Source organism: Cololabis saira, chromosome 13 (genome assembly GCF_033807715.1).
Source record: "Cololabis saira isolate AMF1-May2022 chromosome 13, fColSai1.1, whole genome shotgun sequence".
Classification (NCBI taxonomy): Eukaryota; Metazoa; Chordata; class Actinopteri; order Beloniformes; family Belonidae; genus Cololabis; species Cololabis saira.
In genome coordinates this window covers 31,580,575-31,599,752 of record NC_084599.1, presented here as the reverse complement: position 1 = coordinate 31,599,752, position 19,178 = coordinate 31,580,575, and the positions used below count along the sequence as shown (strand labels likewise).

Genomic DNA, 19,178 nt, shown 5'->3' with positions numbered 1-19,178 from the left:
ATCAGCTTGCACATTGGTTTGCGGGTGATGTCAAGTTTGCACACGTTTTTACGCACGCAAACCTTTAGTAAAATCAGGCCCCAAGAGTTGTATCTTTAATTTCAGTAAGGACAAGATTACAGATTCTCCTGGAAAAATGAGAGACGCAAAAACACCATGAAGAAGTGTGGAAATAAGCAAGCACTCTGGCAAATAAATTTTATCAGCTGAATAGTATAAATTTGGCATTATACTGGGGACAATTTTAACTATGACAAATAGAATTATCACCATCTTTGCTCTTGTGCTTTATAGTGAGATGTATTGCAGCAATGTTTTATGTTTTCCTGCCAATGTGAACTCACTGTTTGCTCTTTCTGATCACTGGTTATTACGTTACGCATGAAGTGAAGTTATCAGGCCACATGCAGTAGCTTGACTGGCACATGAATACATCTTACTTTATCATATGTGTTATCGCATGAATCTTTTTCAATATTGTAAATTAAACAAAGGATGTGACCACTTTCACCATGGAAAACGGTGAGACCGATTCTCAAGATGCATCAGTGAACAGCAAAAGATCAAAAGGTGAATTTCGGCTAATCTCTGTATATCTAAGGATTTGAATCTGCTTTTATTGTAACACGGGGATCAGAGAGAGCGACCGCCTGAGAAAAACAGGAAATGATTCAGGTATCAACATGTCCAGAACAGAGCTTTTCTACTTAATAACAGGATATTGGGCTGCGTGTAAACACATTAGCACATGTAATAAAAGATATACAACCCCCCGCTCCCCCCTGAAAGGACTTTCTAAAACCAAAAGCAGCAAACGTTGGAACACATGAGATGGCAGAGGAAGAGGAGGACATGAGAGAAGGATAGTGATGAGTGGGGATGAAAATAAGGAATAAATAAAGAGCCCAATTAAAAGCCGCAACCTCCTTCCCAACGGGGAAACCCCAACATTCCACAGACCCGAAGAATTCAGAGAACGGTTTCACCCCCACACATCTAAAGCATCTGTTGCTGTCAACACCTCACAAATATTGTGGCATATTTCATGTTTTCTTTTATCCTCATTAAAGCTTGAAATTTGCCCCTCTTCATTAATTACAGGGCTGCGTAGCGTGAAAGCGTGTGAATACAACTGCAGTACGAGGCCGTTATTGTAGCTTTGAAGCTACAAAAGAATACAAATCTTTTAAGGTTTTAGATGTGCTATGCAGATGATTTTAGGAATACACAAACCCTTAATGTGTTATTTATTCAAGGACATAGAAAGAAAGACACAATATGGCATTTTTTCCCAACATTCATCCGCAAACAAACACCCAGGGTTATTGTGTTTCGTAAGGGAAAAGTAACAGAGCTAATCATGAAAAATGTGGTGGTGAGTATTGCTATTATCTCCTCTAATGAATCTCGAAGCTTAGTGGTAAATATAAAACGGGAGACTGAAGACGGAAAAAGCAGAAAGTATGTAAATCGCATCCTCGTAATCAGGTAGTTGTAGGAAAACAACTTTAACAAAAGGATGGGTTTCATATTACGTGACCTTCTCAATATCAGTTTGAAATATGCAAATCAGTGTAATATATCTCTGTGTGGAAGAAGGGCTGAGACTTTTTTTGTGGTTTTGCATCATAGATCTTTAGGTCAAAGGGGCACGTTCAAAAATAACAAGTAAAAGTGGAGTCAGTTATCTTTCTGAAACAACTGAAGTCAGTAACATCTGGGTCAAATCTATGACAAAAATAAACACAAGCATGTAATCAATAATGTAAAATAAGGTAGCCTCTGAGCTGAAGCTACAGCACCAGGATGGTTTCTTTTTTGCCTCTAAAAGATATTGGTAATTCCAGATACATTGCCAGGTAATGCAACTTGGAGTTCATTCATGTGAGTATGACCATTTAATGTGTTAATTAATAATGTAGTCATGGGTCTTGAGCACAAAATCCACAGTGAACAGACTAAGAAGCAGACAGAGGCTCAGTGTGGGTTTTATGCACTTATCTGTAGTTTGTAACAAGACTGCGGCAGCTCCAGAAACAGCGACATATCTGCTGAAACCTCAACAGATATGTCCCTGTTTCTGCAGCCAATGCTTTTATAGAGACTGGAGGTGAGTGTTTCATTTAACATTCAACATGGATTACATTAAATGAGTAAAAATAAAAAAGAATGAATAAATACAAGTTCAGAATGGATGAACATCAAATCTCTGATTTTTCTTTTTAATCAACTTGCTTAACTTCTTTACTGCAGAAATAACATACGGTTCAACTGATGTATTAGAAACTTAAATTCAAGGCTTTTTGAAGTTACAGAGAATCATTTCCTCTCAGCTATTCATTATTTCCATTTGGTGAATGCAAAACCCTGTTTAAGCAGCAGAAGATGGTAATAACAGTATCTGCATATCTAAAGCGACTTCTTTTGTTGGCTATCTTCCGTCCCGGTGAATGTGCTGGAAACCGTCACTGCTCTGAGTGAGTTATTGAGAAGACTACAGACTGCCGGGCTGCTGTGTGCGCTTGACACCAGATGATAATATTGCAGAGTCTGTGCCACAAACGACTCGGAGAGGTGTGACTGAGTGACATTTAATAAGAGCTGGAGAGCGACAGACATAAATCACCAGCGCCGTACTGACAATGCTGCTCTGCTGTTGCCGTCGGTTACTGCGGGGCTGCCAATGGTAACACACACGGACTCGGCTGAGATTCATTCTTCCGTCTCTTGTCCATGCAGTTGAAAGAATCTCTGGTGTGACGCACACATGCAAACTTATCTCTGAGATGGATGGAAGAATTAAACTGTCTGCATTCCTGCGTCATTTTAACATCTCTTTCTCCTTCACACGGGCACATAATCACACCCATAATGACACTGACACCTGAGGCATATGCCTGCGCTGCTCGTTGTACAGGATGAGGGTGATGTATGCTGTGGTTTGGGTAGGTTTGCACCAGATGCACTTAGTTTCATGTTTTGAAGTCTCTGGTTTCATCTTCTCGCCCCCCAGGATAATGCAATCACTGACTTTGAACAGCATTCCCCTGACACCTCAAACAAAAGTGTCTGATGTAAATTGTAGTGTAAATTTTCACACATGAAAAGATACAAAAAAACATCAAAGATGGGGTGTGGCAGGTCTTTTGAAAAAGGAGCTGACGGTACGTCTGATCTCTTGGGATGACAATATGATGCTTCCCTCTTCTGGAGGTAACTAGCTATTACAGTACTAATGACTTCTACAGGTACAGATCAGTTTCTAACTTGTTCCTTTCCAGGCATTTATTAAATCCCTTTAAAAATTGTGGTTTTGTTTTCACCAAATATCATTCTTTTGTTGCTTCAAACAGCTTACATTAAGTCTTGATCCATTTTTATGCTAATTATTCCCTGAATTCATCCTTTCTCCTCCATGTCGACACCACTTACTGCTACATGTTGTAATAGTTGGAGTAATTTACGTTCAGCAGGAATCGTGTCTGAAGAAGACAAACCTATTTGTACACGGTTCCTTATGAGTCTGTGTATCAGAACATATAGATATTAGTCACGCCATTCAACTTTAACATTAAGATCAAACAGTTATTGAATAAAGATCACCCCCAACAAGTAAGCCCCACTCACACGGACAGTTTTTTCCACCTACTGTATGTAGCCCCAATGTCTCAATGACACAGAGGCAGAACAGCTGGTTCTGCAGATGTACCATTCAGTGAGGTGGTAACAGAAGAATAACGGGGGAAAAATAAGTGTTGCAGGAAGTGGCATTGTGGAAAGGTGTAACGTGGGCATGAGGATGGCTGAAAACTCCAGGCAGAAATCAGTCAGCCCAGGGGGTGTGTGCTGATGACACTCAGGCCCGGTGTCTGAAACTCCAGGTCCATTGATACGCAAGCTAAAGATGCAGTTACTAAATAAATGAATGAATTGAAACAAAAATACCAATGGGATTCTATCATAGTGGCTGGAGAAGAAGAGATTGGCTGCACTGCAAACCATCTCACTCAATTAGGGGCAGCAGGTGCTTTTTTACGCCACTGATATGGAGATGCAATCAAAGTGTAGACTTTCTTTAAGAGGTTTCACAGTAATATGGCATTCAGCATTTAGGAATTACAGCAATTTTCAAGGGGTCAAAGTATTTGGGCTATTGACCGAAAAGAAGTTGGCCAGGCGTGGTCCATTTCCTCATAACCTAAAGAGAAATGTAGCAGGTAAAAGAACTTGAGTTGATATCAAGTAATGAACTGGTATTATAAGAAAGGAAGAATAAAAGCACTGTTGAGCTCAACATCAAAAGGTCTGGAAGACCACAGAAGACTTGGATATTTATGAGATCCTTTCCTTGGTAAAGGAAAAGGCCTTTCACAACATCAATAGAAGTCAATATTACCTCAGAGGGGGTCGGTAGAGTATATCAGTGTCAATATCTACAATCAAGAGACGGCTTAATGAATGCAAGCACTGAAGGTTTAAAACAAGGTGAAACCCACTGCTAACATTTAAGAACAGGAAGAACATCACCCATGTGTAACCTGGACAACTTGTACCTAATTACACAAAATCTGTTCAAGTGTTAACATACCTAGAGGGATCTCTAAAAATCACTGCATTTCACATTCAGTTATAAGCCTTCCTTCCTGATTCTTCTTCTTGGTACCCCTTCATAAATTTCTTAGGCCCCCGGAGCCCCTCCCCTTTTGTGCAATTCTCCTGTAGGAGAGGTGGCTGCCATCATCATTTAATCCCTGTCATCCTATTATTTCTTATACTTTTTGTGTGAATCTTTCCTCCTATAATCGAACCATCTCGGTGATGATGTGATGATGGTAACATACTGATGGCTGTGGAGATATATTCCGGGCTTCACCGTTCATCTTCATTTTTGTTCTGTTTCATTTGTGCAGGAACTGGAGCGGGCAGATTTACATGGTGGTTGTTCTTTTTTTCTTTGTTGCTCTCAGGTATGTATAGATGAATGCAAGTGTACAATACTGTGAAGAAGATGTATATTGCTTCAGCGTAGCAAATATGGACTTTTTGTACAATTCTCCTGTAGGAGAGGAACTGGAGCGGGCAGATTTACATGGTGGTTTCTCTTTTTCTTTTTGTTGTTCTCTGCAAATAAACTGTTTCTCCGACAGATTACTGCGTCACGGCAAGTCAATAACCAGCACAGCGCAGAAACTCACCAGTTACACATGCTCCTGGATCAGGTCCTTTGGATCAGCAAAAACCAAGATAAACTTCCATCAGAATGATGGGAAAAGTATGACGAGGGAAAGGGACAACTCTTTCCACAGCATACCACATCATATTAGGGATGTTAACAATTAATCGATTTTCGATTAATTGCCGTTATGAAATTACCCGATTAAAATTAACGATTACAATTAATCTATTTATTTATTTATTTTTTTCGTTTAATTTCACCAGCTGGTATTACGCCCGGACCACATTTAATGCGACACAACGGCGCAGAGCCGCCGCCGTAGCCTACGGCGTAGGCTCTGCGTTGTTGTAACGCGGAACCATAAATCAGCCTTCACCCGGTACATACATAGGTTTCTCTAAACATCTGTCCCCGCTACAGTTTTAACTAAAAGAAAATGTGCTCCAATACAGCAGGTCTCATAACTTTATTTTGAACACTGCAGAAACTCTAACTTAAAACGTAACTAGAACTTAAAATTTGAAATTTCAAATGACACTATTATGGCTGCTGCTACTACTAATAGCCTTGAAGTGCACTTTATATTATATTCCTTGTGGTACAAAAATGTCTTTTTGTTACTTTTGTATCAAATAAATATTTGATTAAGGAATACATTAAAATGTCCTTTGTATTTTATATAAGCAAAAAAAATTATGTTTGTATCTCAGATGGGGGAAAAACGCCGCTTATCAACTAATCGATGATCGATCGATAAGGTTATCAACTGTCAATTAATGAAATAATCGATAATTTGCATCCCTACATCATATGTCAAACATGGTGGTGGCAGTGTCATGGTATAAGCATGTATGGCTGCCATTGGGACAGGTCCACTTGTGTTTATTGATGATGTGACTGCTGACATAAGTAGCAAGATGGATTCTGAGGCATATAGGGGGATATGCTCTGCTCATATTCAGCCGAACGTTACAAAACCAACCATTGCAGACAGATAAGGACGCTAAGCACACTGCAAAAGCAGCTCAAAACGTTTTGCAGGCAAAGAAATACGATATTCGTAGATGGACTGTCACCTGATCTTAACCTACAGGAGTACGGTTGACAGCACTCTGTGCTACTGCAGCACGGTCTGGTTTTCCAGTTGCACCGCTGGAAACTGAAGGGACTTGGCCCGCATTGTAAAGACTGCACAGTGGATTGTGGGTGCAAAACTTCCCAGCCTGGAGTCTGTCTATGCTAGCCAGCTGAGGAAAAAGGCCAGCAGCATCGCCAGAGATCCCACTCATCCAGGACACAGACTGTTTGTCCGCTTCCCATTAGGGAAAAGATTCCGAACATTAAAAACAAGAACCAGCAGACTGCGAAACAGCTTCTTTCCCAGAGCTGTTGCCCCCATCACGGCAGTTCAATTCAGTTCAGCTTTATTTATATATAACACCAAATCATGACAAATGTCATCTCAAGTAACTTCAAGAATATACTTAAGATTTCTGACAGTAACTGACTACAGAGGATTTTCAACCAAGTATTTAAAATTATGATTCTATTTATTTACCACTGTGTCCAAATGCTTTTGAACCTATTATATATAAATATTTTGCTTAAAAATAGCTATAATCATTACAAAAAATACAGTTTTTGTGAAATCACTTACATTAAAGTTGTAAGTTTACACTTTGATCACATTTTTATGGTTGTTTTTTTCTGTTTAAATCCATCGTGGTGGTGGATTTTGGCAAAAAAAATTAAAACCGAATCTGACGTAACTGTATAAGAAATAGATGCAACATTAATATTAAGCAAATATTAAACCTACTCCCCAGTTTCACTCTTATTCTCTATATAGATACATAATCATTTTCATTGCCTTGCCAGTTTGTAACCTCAAAAAAACTCATCTGCTCTCCTCTCCTCCATCATCCTGTCTCTCACTTTCTCATCACTCACTGCCTCTCACATACACACTCTCACCAGCGCAGACATTTGTAAGTGAAGTGGGTCAGAGGGCGGAGGAGATGAATGGAGATCTGAATAGAAGGATGGAGAGATGAATGGATGGCTGATTGAATCAGTGAATGGTTTGATGGATGGACGAACGAGAGAAGAAGATGTAAAGAGGTCAGAGAGGCTCAGACTGGCTGCAGTCCAACACAGGCCAAGGGCAACATCTCTTCAAGCCGTTTGAATGGAGCTTCGCTAAGCACTTTACAGAACATGAGAGGATTTATGAATATTTGATGTCTGACCTAACAAATTGAGATTGGGATTTGTAATTTCTAGCGGTGAAGAAGAGGACTCTTTGCATAAATTTTAGCTCCCCTAAGAAGCTTCTCAACTTCATTATACCACCTGGTATCTATAAACCATTTTTCCGTAGCAAAAAACAAGGTTTTTGACCAGAACTTTCCACAATGTACTGCACAATTGATAGAATTTTAATCACAGTTATTATCCCAGCTAAGAATTAATAAAGGGGCTTGGTCACGTTTCTTTTTAAAATACTGTTTCAAAATGAAACTAATGTGGATCAACATTATCATTTCAACCTGTCAAGAAAAATCCCCACTGTGTATGCATTTTACACAGCCATGCATGCTAACTGTCCTCCAGGTACAAACATCTGAAGACTCCACTGGAAATAACCAAGTTTGCATGTTTCTCTTATAATGTCTTCCTGCACATATGGGCAGTTGCAGTATCGTTATGTGAAAACTTTAGCTGCACAACAGCAAATATCAACAACAACAAAGTCAGCAGTGCGTGCTGCTTCGTCTCCCTGTCCTTTACACCATGTTGTCTCTTGCGCTGGTCCCACGGTAAAGGTTTGATGAATCAGGGAAGGAGGTGTAGTGACTCAGACAAGTAAATTACAGACACTTGCATACTGGCATTCTGTACACAAAAGCGTGCCACCAGTTTTATTCCATTGGCCTTCACATGCTGGCCCAAGCAAGATAGAAAAATCCCATACACAAGGTCTCTCCTTTTTTACGCCTTTTTGTCAACTCAAGGAAATGGACAAAAGAGGCGATCAGAATTTACACCCTTCTGGAAAGCACCTCTTACATACAGGCACCGATACCGGGGAAACGTTGTCCTTCCATAGTAAGACTGTGATGAACAGCATTTTCAAGCTGAAATCAGATCTGGATTGAATCAACATTTTTAAAATTTTGAGTTTAGTTTAGACTGAATTTCCCTGAGCACCGTAGATGCAATTCTTAACTGTAAGGGAAGGTCATAGTCTTAAATCTATTATTTCAATCGGTACCAAGGAAATAAAATAGGTTTTACCAAGTTAAGGTATTACGTTTCTTTTACATGATTGTTCATGATGAATGTTCCTCCAAAACCGGATGAAATGTTTTTAATCAAGAATTGGATCGACTGAATTGAACCCTTTTTTGAAATTGGTCCAATTCTGTTTTGATTTTTTTTAATATCAGCCGAGACCAAGAACTGGCAGAACCATTAAAAATGAAGTTTACTGGCCCTCACTGCAGATCTGATGGTGACAGGGCAGTGTGTGTGTGAGAGTCTTTTCGTTCAAAGTACTTGCAAGAATACATGGTCTGTTTCACATGGTTGGTACATGAATTATGATAAACTTCCCTCCTGAGGAGGATACACCAACACAGTCGTACATGTCCACTCGTGTGTGGTGTCTTCTAGTTACAGTAAGTATGTGCACAGTGAGATGTCAGATGAGCATTACCATCCCATGTTTTATGTGTATTGCAGGGGACGTGTTGGTATGTGTGCAGGAATGTGTGTGCGTGTGTGTGTGTGTGTGTGTGTGTGTGAGAGTACTGGAGTGGGATTGTGTGACCGTGTGTGTGTGTTCTCATTTGTCTTGTTACCAGTTTAAGCTGCCAATGTAATCACCATGAGAAAGACTCTGGAAACGAACTCTCTAACCTTAACAACCCTGTCAACCCCCCTACAACCCCCACCCCCCCATGACAACCACTGGGAGCGACAAAACCATACAGACATTTATCTCTTTTTTGCATCTGAAAACCAAACAGACTAATCATTCTTTTTTATTTATCTATGGAATCTTTGCCAGTTATTGTAACTCACTCAAAAACTCTGAAGACAACTGGGCCTGAAAAGGTCCATCATTCAGATTTATGAGGCTCCGTTTATGAGGCCTCGCTCAGGAAAGAATAATCCCATCTGTATTTCCCTCTACTGTCTCCACCTTCAAATTATGCTGAACTTAAAGTTGCCGTTGGTAAGTTTATTTTGTCATATTCGCTGAAGTTACCACGATTTTCTGATAATATTACATCAACTAGATAATCTGAGAAACAAATCCGCTCCATTGGAACCACCTGTAGCTGGCGATGCAGTTTACAAGTTTCCACCTGCCCCGTTGCAGCTCCTCCAATCACAGCCAGGGGGCGTGTTTGCCAAATGTCAATCACGTCCCACAAACACTCCAGACAATCCCCCTTCCCATCCCCTCCCCTGTGCCTCATGCGTCACATGCCATCGCTTGAGGAAAACTAGATCTGAAACGGTTGTAAGAGGTTTATTGAAACGGAGATCAAATAGCATCTCGGAAAAGTTGCCGATTTCTTCTTTGGTACTTATGCTTACACATGTAAACAAAGTAAGCAGAAGAAGACTGTTGCAGATAAGCAACACAAAAAGACAGAAACTGACTGTGCCGGACATGAAACTCGGGGATGAATACTGAAGTGGTGGAGGGAGATCCGGGACTTGAAAAGTTTGGATGTGGAACTAGCATTATTTCTTTTTGAATGGTAATAATTGATTTTTTTCTTGTCTCTTGACTAATTTTTGGGGCGTTTAGGAGCAGTCTTAGTGTAAGGTGTACAGTCATGCCTGCACATTGTAAAAGACGAAGATTGCGGTCAGAGCAAGGGCTAAGGTTAGTTTTATTATACCAATACGCTCTGTTGGCTTGCATTGATTTATTCAAACATTATTTGAATGTTACTTGTATATGTTGGTATGTGTCATATGTGTTGGTATGATATCCTTTAGTAGTATATATTAAAAGTGATGTTATGTAGATACAGTTTAGTCATATAAAACGTATTTACCTCCATTTGTTCTATTATTGCTTATTATAATACCCAGGTATCTGTTCTCTAATGCCACAGGTTTCCGTGGTAACGTAACTTCCTCATGCTCGTGCACTACAGCTCAGATGAAGGTTGGGAGAGGCTTGAATGTTGTGCGGTCATATTTTCTAGCCACTTAATGGATTTTTTTTTTTGTAAACAGGAAATTCTCATCAGTGCATATGTAGTTCACATATCTATTCCAACTTTGCACATCATAGCAATTTTACGATTTGTGAGGATTTATATATGATTTATAAATCCATTACATTCAACAGCAAAGCTGAATAAACTAAACCCTAAAATAGTTGTGATGACTTATTCTTTGCCAGGGGTTGCAGACTGACTGGTTAGATACCACCTAGTCTCTGCATGTCATTTCCTCTCTCCTTGATCCTGTTGCCTGTGACCTAGAAATGAATCTCAAAAGGACATACTGATGAATGTTTCAATTCCTGAAAAGTGGCTCTGGGAGGAGGGCAAAGATGGTTGCCTGTTTCTTTTTTTTTAACTTCCATTAAATATTGCAGACGACACAGGTTTTTCTAGACTCCTGCATACAAGTCATTTGTCTAGTATTCTTTCTCTGAGCGAAGGGACAGTAGAAACCTGAAATTCACCCATGAATCTTATGAGACCTGACAAATATCCATCCATCCATTTGACATACCTGCTTCAATCTTATTCAGGGTCATGGTGATGCATGTGAAGCACAAATCATCTGTAACTGATGTTTTGTCATTCCCTTTATTTCCCTATTTCTACTTCAACTGGAGTTCAGTGAAGAATTTGTGGAATATTTGTACTGTATAAAGACACACTGAAGATAATGAACTGTCTCTGAGAAAATGTCCCTCTCTGACTTTATCTAGTCTGGATCTTTGTAACAGTTAAATCTTGCATCACGACTGCCGATCAACATGCCTGGTTTTTGCAGGGTCAATGCTGCAAAAATATGCAAATGATATATCTTATTTCATTCATTCCATTCTTTATATTGCATACCTTTCCACAACATCTTGGCCACTCCAGCATGTGTGCTGCTCAACTTCCATTTCGCTTTCACAAAGCATCTCTGGCAGCTCGGAGAAAAACCGTTGGTACCGCTGGATAGAGCCCTCAAACTCCCTGAAAAAGGCAGAGAGAGATTCACAGCTGAATGCACGGGTTGCTTTTAGTAACAGTTTGAGAACTGTACCATACGCCCTTATTTTGTTTTAATTTAAACTTGTCGTGTCCAATTTCTCGTGAAATCCCTTCCAGCGGACTCCAGTGAGTTTCTGAAAGGTGTGAGCTCTCTGTATTAATCTGATAGTAGGATTTTCATTCAATGAGATGTTCTTTTTATCACCAATATATATATATATATATATATATATACATGTATTTATATTAGGGCTGTCAAACGATAAATTTTTTTAATCGCGATCAATCGCATGTTGTCCTTAGTTAACTCACGATTAATCGCATTTTAATCGCACATTTATTCACACATTTTTTTGCTGTTCTAAATTACCTTAAGGTATCTTTTTTATGTTTTTAATACTGTTAACAACATGAGAAAGGGAAAATATGCTTGCTTTATGTCAATGTTTATTCAGCTTTCCACAAAAAAAGCTTTTGACCTGAATGTAACATTCCTTCATAATAGGGCTGGGCGATATGGACCAAAAGTCATATCTCGATATTTTCTAGCTAAATGGCGATACTCGATATATATCTCGATATTTTTTCTGTGCCTTAATTGGGGTTTCCCCCAAAGCATTATAGCATAGCATATCTGTTAGCTTCATTTTTTTCTGAGGCAAACCCTTACAAAAACAGTCAGTTTTAATACAAAGCCTCGTGCCAAATGTCACACAGGTACATTTATTAACAGAGGTCTGCACAATATCAAAATGTATAAAACAAATTAAATAAAAATAAACTGCCTGCATATATAGAATAAAAATGCTTCTTGAATAAAATAAAACAAATATCCCTTTCCTGCATAACAATTAAATTAAAATAGACTGTGCAATTAATACAATGTAGACAGTAACAGGCAGACTTTTCCACTGAGGTTGCCAGTTGTGCAAATAACAAAACATTTGTGCAAATCTCAAATAAAACATTCAAGTCAATTTGTCACAAAATAAGCTATATCAAAATCATTAAAAAAAAAAAAAAAAAAAAAAAAAATGTAAATCGATATAAACGATATTGTCTCGTACCATATCGTGTTTGAAAATATATCGATATATATTAAAATCTCGATATATCGCCCAGCCCTACTTCATAAATACAAACACGATGTAGTCCCCAACTTTACACTTGTAAAGACTAACTTAAGATTCCTTGTTTTTTTAAGCAGCTCAATGTAAAACAACTAACCATATGCATCACAAACATTGTACAAGAAGTGCATTGGTCAGTTAAATTTTCCGTGTAATTATGTCTAACCTCATATGGAGGAAAATAAAAGGCTAAAAAAATATCCCCTTCTAAGTGGGATCAAAACAGGGGGATACAAAAAAAAATCACAAACAAATAAAGTGCACATGTAACAGCAGGGAGTGTAACTCAACCTATAAAGTGCAGTTAGCCTATAATAAGCTAATACTTCAGATTCTTTGTAACAGATCTCTCTTTGCTCATCTAATGTATTCAGGTGAGGAACCAGCCTCCTTCCCTCACATCTATCAGCGTTGTCTGCTTTTGACGGGCGGGGGACGGGGGGGGTGGGGGGACGGCTGCGCTGCACTGCGCTCTCTGCATCAGTCGTGTTTGGATGAGTGAGACTCGACGTACTTCGATCGTAATTCATTTCAAATCGACACTACATGCAAATAACTTTAGTCCAGCGAACCATCTGGGCATCTTTTTGAAAGTGAACTAGCCGTTCAAAAGTCCCTTTTCATTCTCCATCTTTCAGTTCACCATACTTTTCCTCAGGCTACGGGTGCCGTCGACGGCCAGAACTCATATAATGCGTTTTTTTTGTTGTTTTTTTTTAATCCTGCACGTTAATCACGCGTTAAAAAAATTGTCGGCGTTAAGAGGACGTTAAGTTAACGCGTAAATAGCACTTAAAGCAGCAGTACTATAGAAGAGAACCTGCACCACCATCGTATCAGTGGTGGAATTATTGAGCGACACAAACAACAAAGGACATGTATAAACAACTATGTAGGTCTCATACAAAGGGCAATTGTGTAAGCGCATCATAGAGCCATAAATAACATATTATGATTTATGGATCTATAAATCCTATTTTCCAAATCCTTGCGGGCAACTACATTAGCATCACCATCTGGTTGAGCTTTGATGTTGTCAGGGGTCACTCTGCTCTGTTATTCATTACGAAGGTGACTGCACAACGCTAAAATGGTCTTGATGAAACGACTAAAATCAGGGTATTTATTGACAGGCATAATGAAAACCTTTTTTTTTTTTCCTTTTCTTTTTTTAGATTCATTATATGTTTCGTTACATACATCTGTGTATCATCAAAAAATAACTTTTGGGGAAAAAAAGAAAATTCACCTTGACAGTTTTTTCAGGCTTCGACTCTTGTCTCCTTTGGAGCCTTTAAGAGGGAATGACCTGTGGACAAACACACGTTTCAAATAAATGGTGAAATATGCTTTTTTAAATAACATTAGTCGATACAACAGCTTTAAAAAGTTTTAAAAACAGATATTTTTGTCTCTGTTTCATTTTTACTTGTTTCCGACATGCTCTCTATCCTCTGGAGTGACTCACCTGTGAGCGCACGTAATGTGAGCACATCGGGGCAGAACTGCACCCAGAGTGATAAAGAGAGCAGAGAAAATTGTAAAAGTCTGAGACTAAGGCCCAAATAACTCAGAAAGTGCTCTCCAATACTCGATAAAACTCTTCATAACTCTCAATACTCAAAGCTGGTCACTCAGCGTCCATATACCATAGACTGTAAATATGTGTGTGAAACGCTGTGATTGTCTGTGGTCGTACTTTATACCGGTGCAAAGCTCTATTTCCCCTGCAGCTAAATAACATGGTTACGTTGTTGCACAATTCATAGTCCGATTAGTTGATTAACTGTTTCAATAATCAATATATCAATTGACTATTAAAATTGTTGTTAGTTGCCTAGTGATATAAAAAAAATACACTTTTATAACATCTTTAATAACCCGCCACAAATGTTACCAGCTGTGAAAAGGTTTGAGGACTATTATCAGGTGTATATAACTAACTTCCGAGGTTGCAACTGCAAATTCCGATGAAGCAGAGGAGGGGACGTCACAGTCGACCTCTTGGAGGCGGGTGAAGTCGCATGAGTGGACATATGCCAGTGGGAGGACCGTTCACTCGTAGTTATGGGACCAGGGGCCTGCGGACCGCACACCTTCTCCACCTGTGAGACAAAACAGTTGTTCTGGTGAATTTAAATGTACACTTCATGAAATGTCGGATAACCTCGAGTAAATGACTGATTGTTCATGTTCTGTGTCCCCAATCTGTTCATTTGAGCAGATTTGTAAACAAAGCACTGCATTAAAAGTCTCAGGAGTTTTAATGCACATGAGCAATTTTGTCAAAAATGTTTCTGGGTTTTCCAGATGTCAACTTGGCTTCCACACTTTATTCTAACTGTCATTTCTTTTTCCCATTATGAGAACAGTAAACAGTTACACTATCCATCAGGCAGATAGTCTGTTTGTTTTTGGTAGTTCTCAAGAGCAACAAGCAGGTATCACCGCAGCCATCACGCGGATGTTATAATCATCTTTTCACTTTAGACCTCGCATACATCGTTCACACAACTGTTGAAATTAAATGTAAGCCTGTTTGATGTTTCTAATGTTTAAAATGCAGCATAAAATATGTTCTTATAAGCCATAATTAGCAGTGCAGTTATGCTTATGATTGTTTGTTTACCTCTCAGGAATCTACTCCACTCAGTCCACAATGTTCCCTCAAAGTTGGACGGCGACTCTATCTCTTCCTCCAACGGTGTGTGCATGCATGCGTATGTGTGCCATCTGTTTGTCCACAGATTAGCCACGGAAACTTTCTCATCACTCTGAACCAAGCTGTATTCTGGGTATTGGTTGTCCCGCCAACCTCGCTCTTTGTCTGGCACTGGATCTGTATTCACGCTCACATACACGTTTGTGCGGACACACACAGACTCGGGGGAACCCCAGATTCTCTGGAGAATGAGGCTGTTTTTAGCCCATCTAGGTGCAAGGATTTTGTATCAACATCCCACCACCAGGCTTAAAGAAACCCACAGCGTTTCACACAGTCTTAATAAAAAATTGAAATGACTTTATTTTGAGGGAAATTAGTGGAGATGTTCTGTGTTTCTCATACATTTTTGTTTGTTTAATTGAATTAGTTGTATAGATACGATTATAAAGGGTTTTCAATCTCGAAGTAATTACATAGTTGATTGAAAGCAATCACCCGTTCAATGGTCGCATTTTGCTCACCGTGGCAGTGATGCGCGGCCCATGCAGCTGTGCGTGCAGTATGGCATCGTTCACGTGGTTTCGGACGGCTAAAAGAGCTAACTCCATGCTGTTCTGGTTGCTGCTGGTGGCTAAAGTAGCAGCTAACCGTTGGAGCAACACCACTGAACTTCCCCATGGGACTCCCAGCTCAGATACGCCGACCTAGAAGTAGAGAGATGAAGATGCAGCATAGGGGGTATATAAGATGACAGACAGATTAGATCCAGTAGGGCAGAAACATTTCCCCACAATCACACATACGGATATTTGATATTGACATTTGATCACATTTTGCCATCATTTTTTTTGTTGATGATGGGAAAGATGCACCACTGCATTAAGTCTTATCTAACTTATCCTCGGTATAAGTGATCTTTGACCACAGTTTATTCCCCGACCACATTTTTTTCCCCAAAGATAATCTATTTCCTATTCCTATTTTTTATTTCTTTTTGCTAGATGCATGAACAAATACTGTTCCCAGACAGAAAAAACCTCTTTATTTGCCAGTGTGAAAATGTGACCATTTAGACAGCCCTGTAAATACTATCAAAAAAGAACTCACCAGAATTCACTAATTTGTCCTAAACAAGAATACATGAAGTAGGCTCTTTTTCAATCCAATCTTTTTCAATCCCAACCAGCTTTCTGCTTCTGTAACTCGTCTCTTTCCTTCCCCGACTCTATGTCCAAACTGCTCACGGAGCTGCAGGCCTTGCCCACCGACTCTTGCCCCATATGGAACTGTGCATATTGAAATAAGTCCAGCCCTCTCGACCTACTATCCTGCCTCTGCAACAAGAGAGGCTGGGATAGAATCCACCTGGTGCTTTTCCTCCGACGATGACCGGTGGAACAGATCGGCAGCTCCTTTCTGAATGAGTGCTGTGGTTCATTGTTGTGCTTATTTGTTTTATTGATACATCATACGACCAGTGTTGTTATTAACGTTACCAGTGACAACATGCTAAACACTCAACTTTTCTCAATTGAAACATATTAATCACTACAGTACATACTGAATGGGAGGCCCTTACCTATTTGCTAAGATACCAAGACACAAATGACGGAGAATCTTCATCAGCATAACTTTCAAAGGCTTAAAAACAAGGAAACTGGACATCCTTTTCTTTTGTTTTTAAAGACGTTTCACCCTCTGCTGTGGAGGATTCGTCAACTTCGAACTAATGGAGCCTTCAGGACAGAAGGTGAAACATCTTCACGACCACAGTCTGATGTGGCAGTTATAGTTATATCCATGAGGTCTTTATGTTTATAAACACACACAGAAGCACACACATCTCAGTTTGATTTTTGTCTACTAAATTGTTTGTTCTGTGAAAATTAAAAGCTACGAATTTGCTGGTTATAAGCTACAGCTGATCAAGGTTAACAATCTGGAGATCCATTCAAACCATTTGAGTCCATCTATGTAGTTAGATCGTATGCAAATAAAAAAAACAAAAACAAAATAGTAAAGATTCTACATAGTGGCAGAAAATGTTACAGTTTTACGTTCTTTGTTCTAATTACAATTTTTCAAAAAACAAACGTGTAAATTATTGATCGTAGAAAGCGGTGGGTATTTTATTTTGCAAAGTTATACTAGATCATTCCACTTTTTTTTTAATTTGTATGATAAAAAAAACTCCAACTATTCGCCAACTTCTGTATATAACCAAGAAAATTGTTTTTACTAGTTTTTCATGAGATTTTATTTATTTTTAATGTTCTATCCAACTATTTTTGTTTTTAATAATGTAATGACAGACAAGCACATATCTTCATGGCATCCCATGCAAGCACAGTCCCGTGATGACATGTATCGGTGGCGATAGAACATTATACTAAAGCAAACATTCACACACAGATACAAAGACTTACCAGACATCCTCTCATAATGTTGACACACAGTCCGGTGCAGGGCCGTATCAGTGTTAGTCCTCTGCAGTGGGAACAGTACTGCATCTTCACCAAACCCCGCCCGCACTCTCGGGACAACGTCATCTTCTCTGTCGCATTCACGACGTCTCCGGCCAGTCGCAGTAGCCGGCTCAGCGCTCGACCAGGCCTGAGTGCGCGAGACAGGCTGCTGACGAGGAGGCGAGGATGGGGTCCGAACGGGACGACATCCTGCCGCGTCATCCGCAGACAATCATCGTGATTGGTGGAATGAACGGATTTGGACTGGGTTGACATGTGGCTGATCCCGGGATTGAGCAGACGGCGGTAGACTAGTGGGAAGAGATCATCGCAGAATCGTCGCACGGCGAGATCCAGAGAGGTATCGGGGTCTCCAGAAAGGTGCCGCTTGATGTCGCTGAACAGCTGAAACACAAGGGGGCGACAGTCGGATGCGAGGGCGGCGTAAGCGCTGTCAAATAGGGTGCTGGTCAAGTTAGATGTGAAGAAAACAAGTGACTCGAAGGTCTCTGAAACGAAAGAGAAAGACAAAGTTTGCAGTCTGGGCTAAGACAACACATCTATTCAGAATGTATCTGCATAAACACGGTCAATATCTGTTAGACCGCGCTTACTTATTCACTTCAGAATAAAAACTAAATATTTACGAAGGGATGGGAATTTACCAAGCAGATTAGCCAACACCATGTATCGTGGTAAGAAAGTTTGGTTCTATCTGCAAAAATGAAAAGCTTGCATAGTTGATTCAGTTCAACTGTATCTGTTCACTGTGCTCAGAATTTCAATATAGGGACAAAAAAGCATTTTTTGGCCTCACATCTACATTTAAACGTCCCATATTTCGTAATTCTGACCCCTATTCATATTGATGTTATTCCCAGTCATGTGTCACAGTGACAGAGACAACTGGGGGATTGTTTTTTTGGGGCTGAGCTTGGGGTTTAGAGGATCAATCATATGCAAATTCTGCTCATGTGGACAGAAAATCATTCAGGAAAAATAAAAAATTGCAAAAGCTCTAAAGAATCCTACTGCTAAATCAATCGTGTACCTTTTTAAATAAAATCTAGACAGTCTGTTAAAGCTTTAAATATCAGGAAAAGCATATTCTGGGACTTTTAAGCTAAGAACTTCCTTAATGTTTTGATTATTATTACTTTAAAAGATCTGCACCTATGATACAGTCATTTTTCTTACTTTACATGGTGACCTGCAGCACCAAAACAGAGGCTTGTGTTTAATATTCATGGAGATACATACAGTACATCTATATTCACGAAGATTCACATTTGTACTTGTATCTCCTTATTCCCCTGCCTTGCTCCGAGTGCTGTATATACTTTCAAATAAAAAATAATAATATATTGCAAAACATTAGGCCAGTGGTTTTCAGTGTTGTTGTCTTGTACCTCTTGTAAATAGTGTGACTTTGGCTCCATGTCTTATTTCAGAGTTGCAAGCAATTTCACGAAAAATTTCCCACCAAACCTTCTCACA

The 19,178-nt window shown here is 39.4% G+C and overlaps 1 protein-coding gene across 1 annotated transcript in view; it reads right to left on the bottom strand.

Annotated features, from left to right (window-relative positions):
- Positions 1-19,178, bottom strand: part of LOC133457862 (glypican-5-like) — a 75,219-nt gene that overhangs the window by 50,133 nt on the left and 5,908 nt on the right. Inside the window, exons 3-7 of the mRNA XM_061737230.1 lie at positions 17,643-18,190; positions 15,738-15,920; positions 14,496-14,656; positions 13,801-13,860; positions 11,281-11,403 (exon numbers count right to left, since the gene is read on the bottom strand). Of these exons, the coding sequence (XP_061593214.1) occupies positions 11,281-11,403; positions 13,801-13,860; positions 14,496-14,656; positions 15,738-15,920; positions 17,643-18,190 (1,075 nt within the window). The remainder of the gene's footprint in view (positions 1-11,280; positions 11,404-13,800; positions 13,861-14,495; positions 14,657-15,737; positions 15,921-17,642; positions 18,191-19,178) is intronic.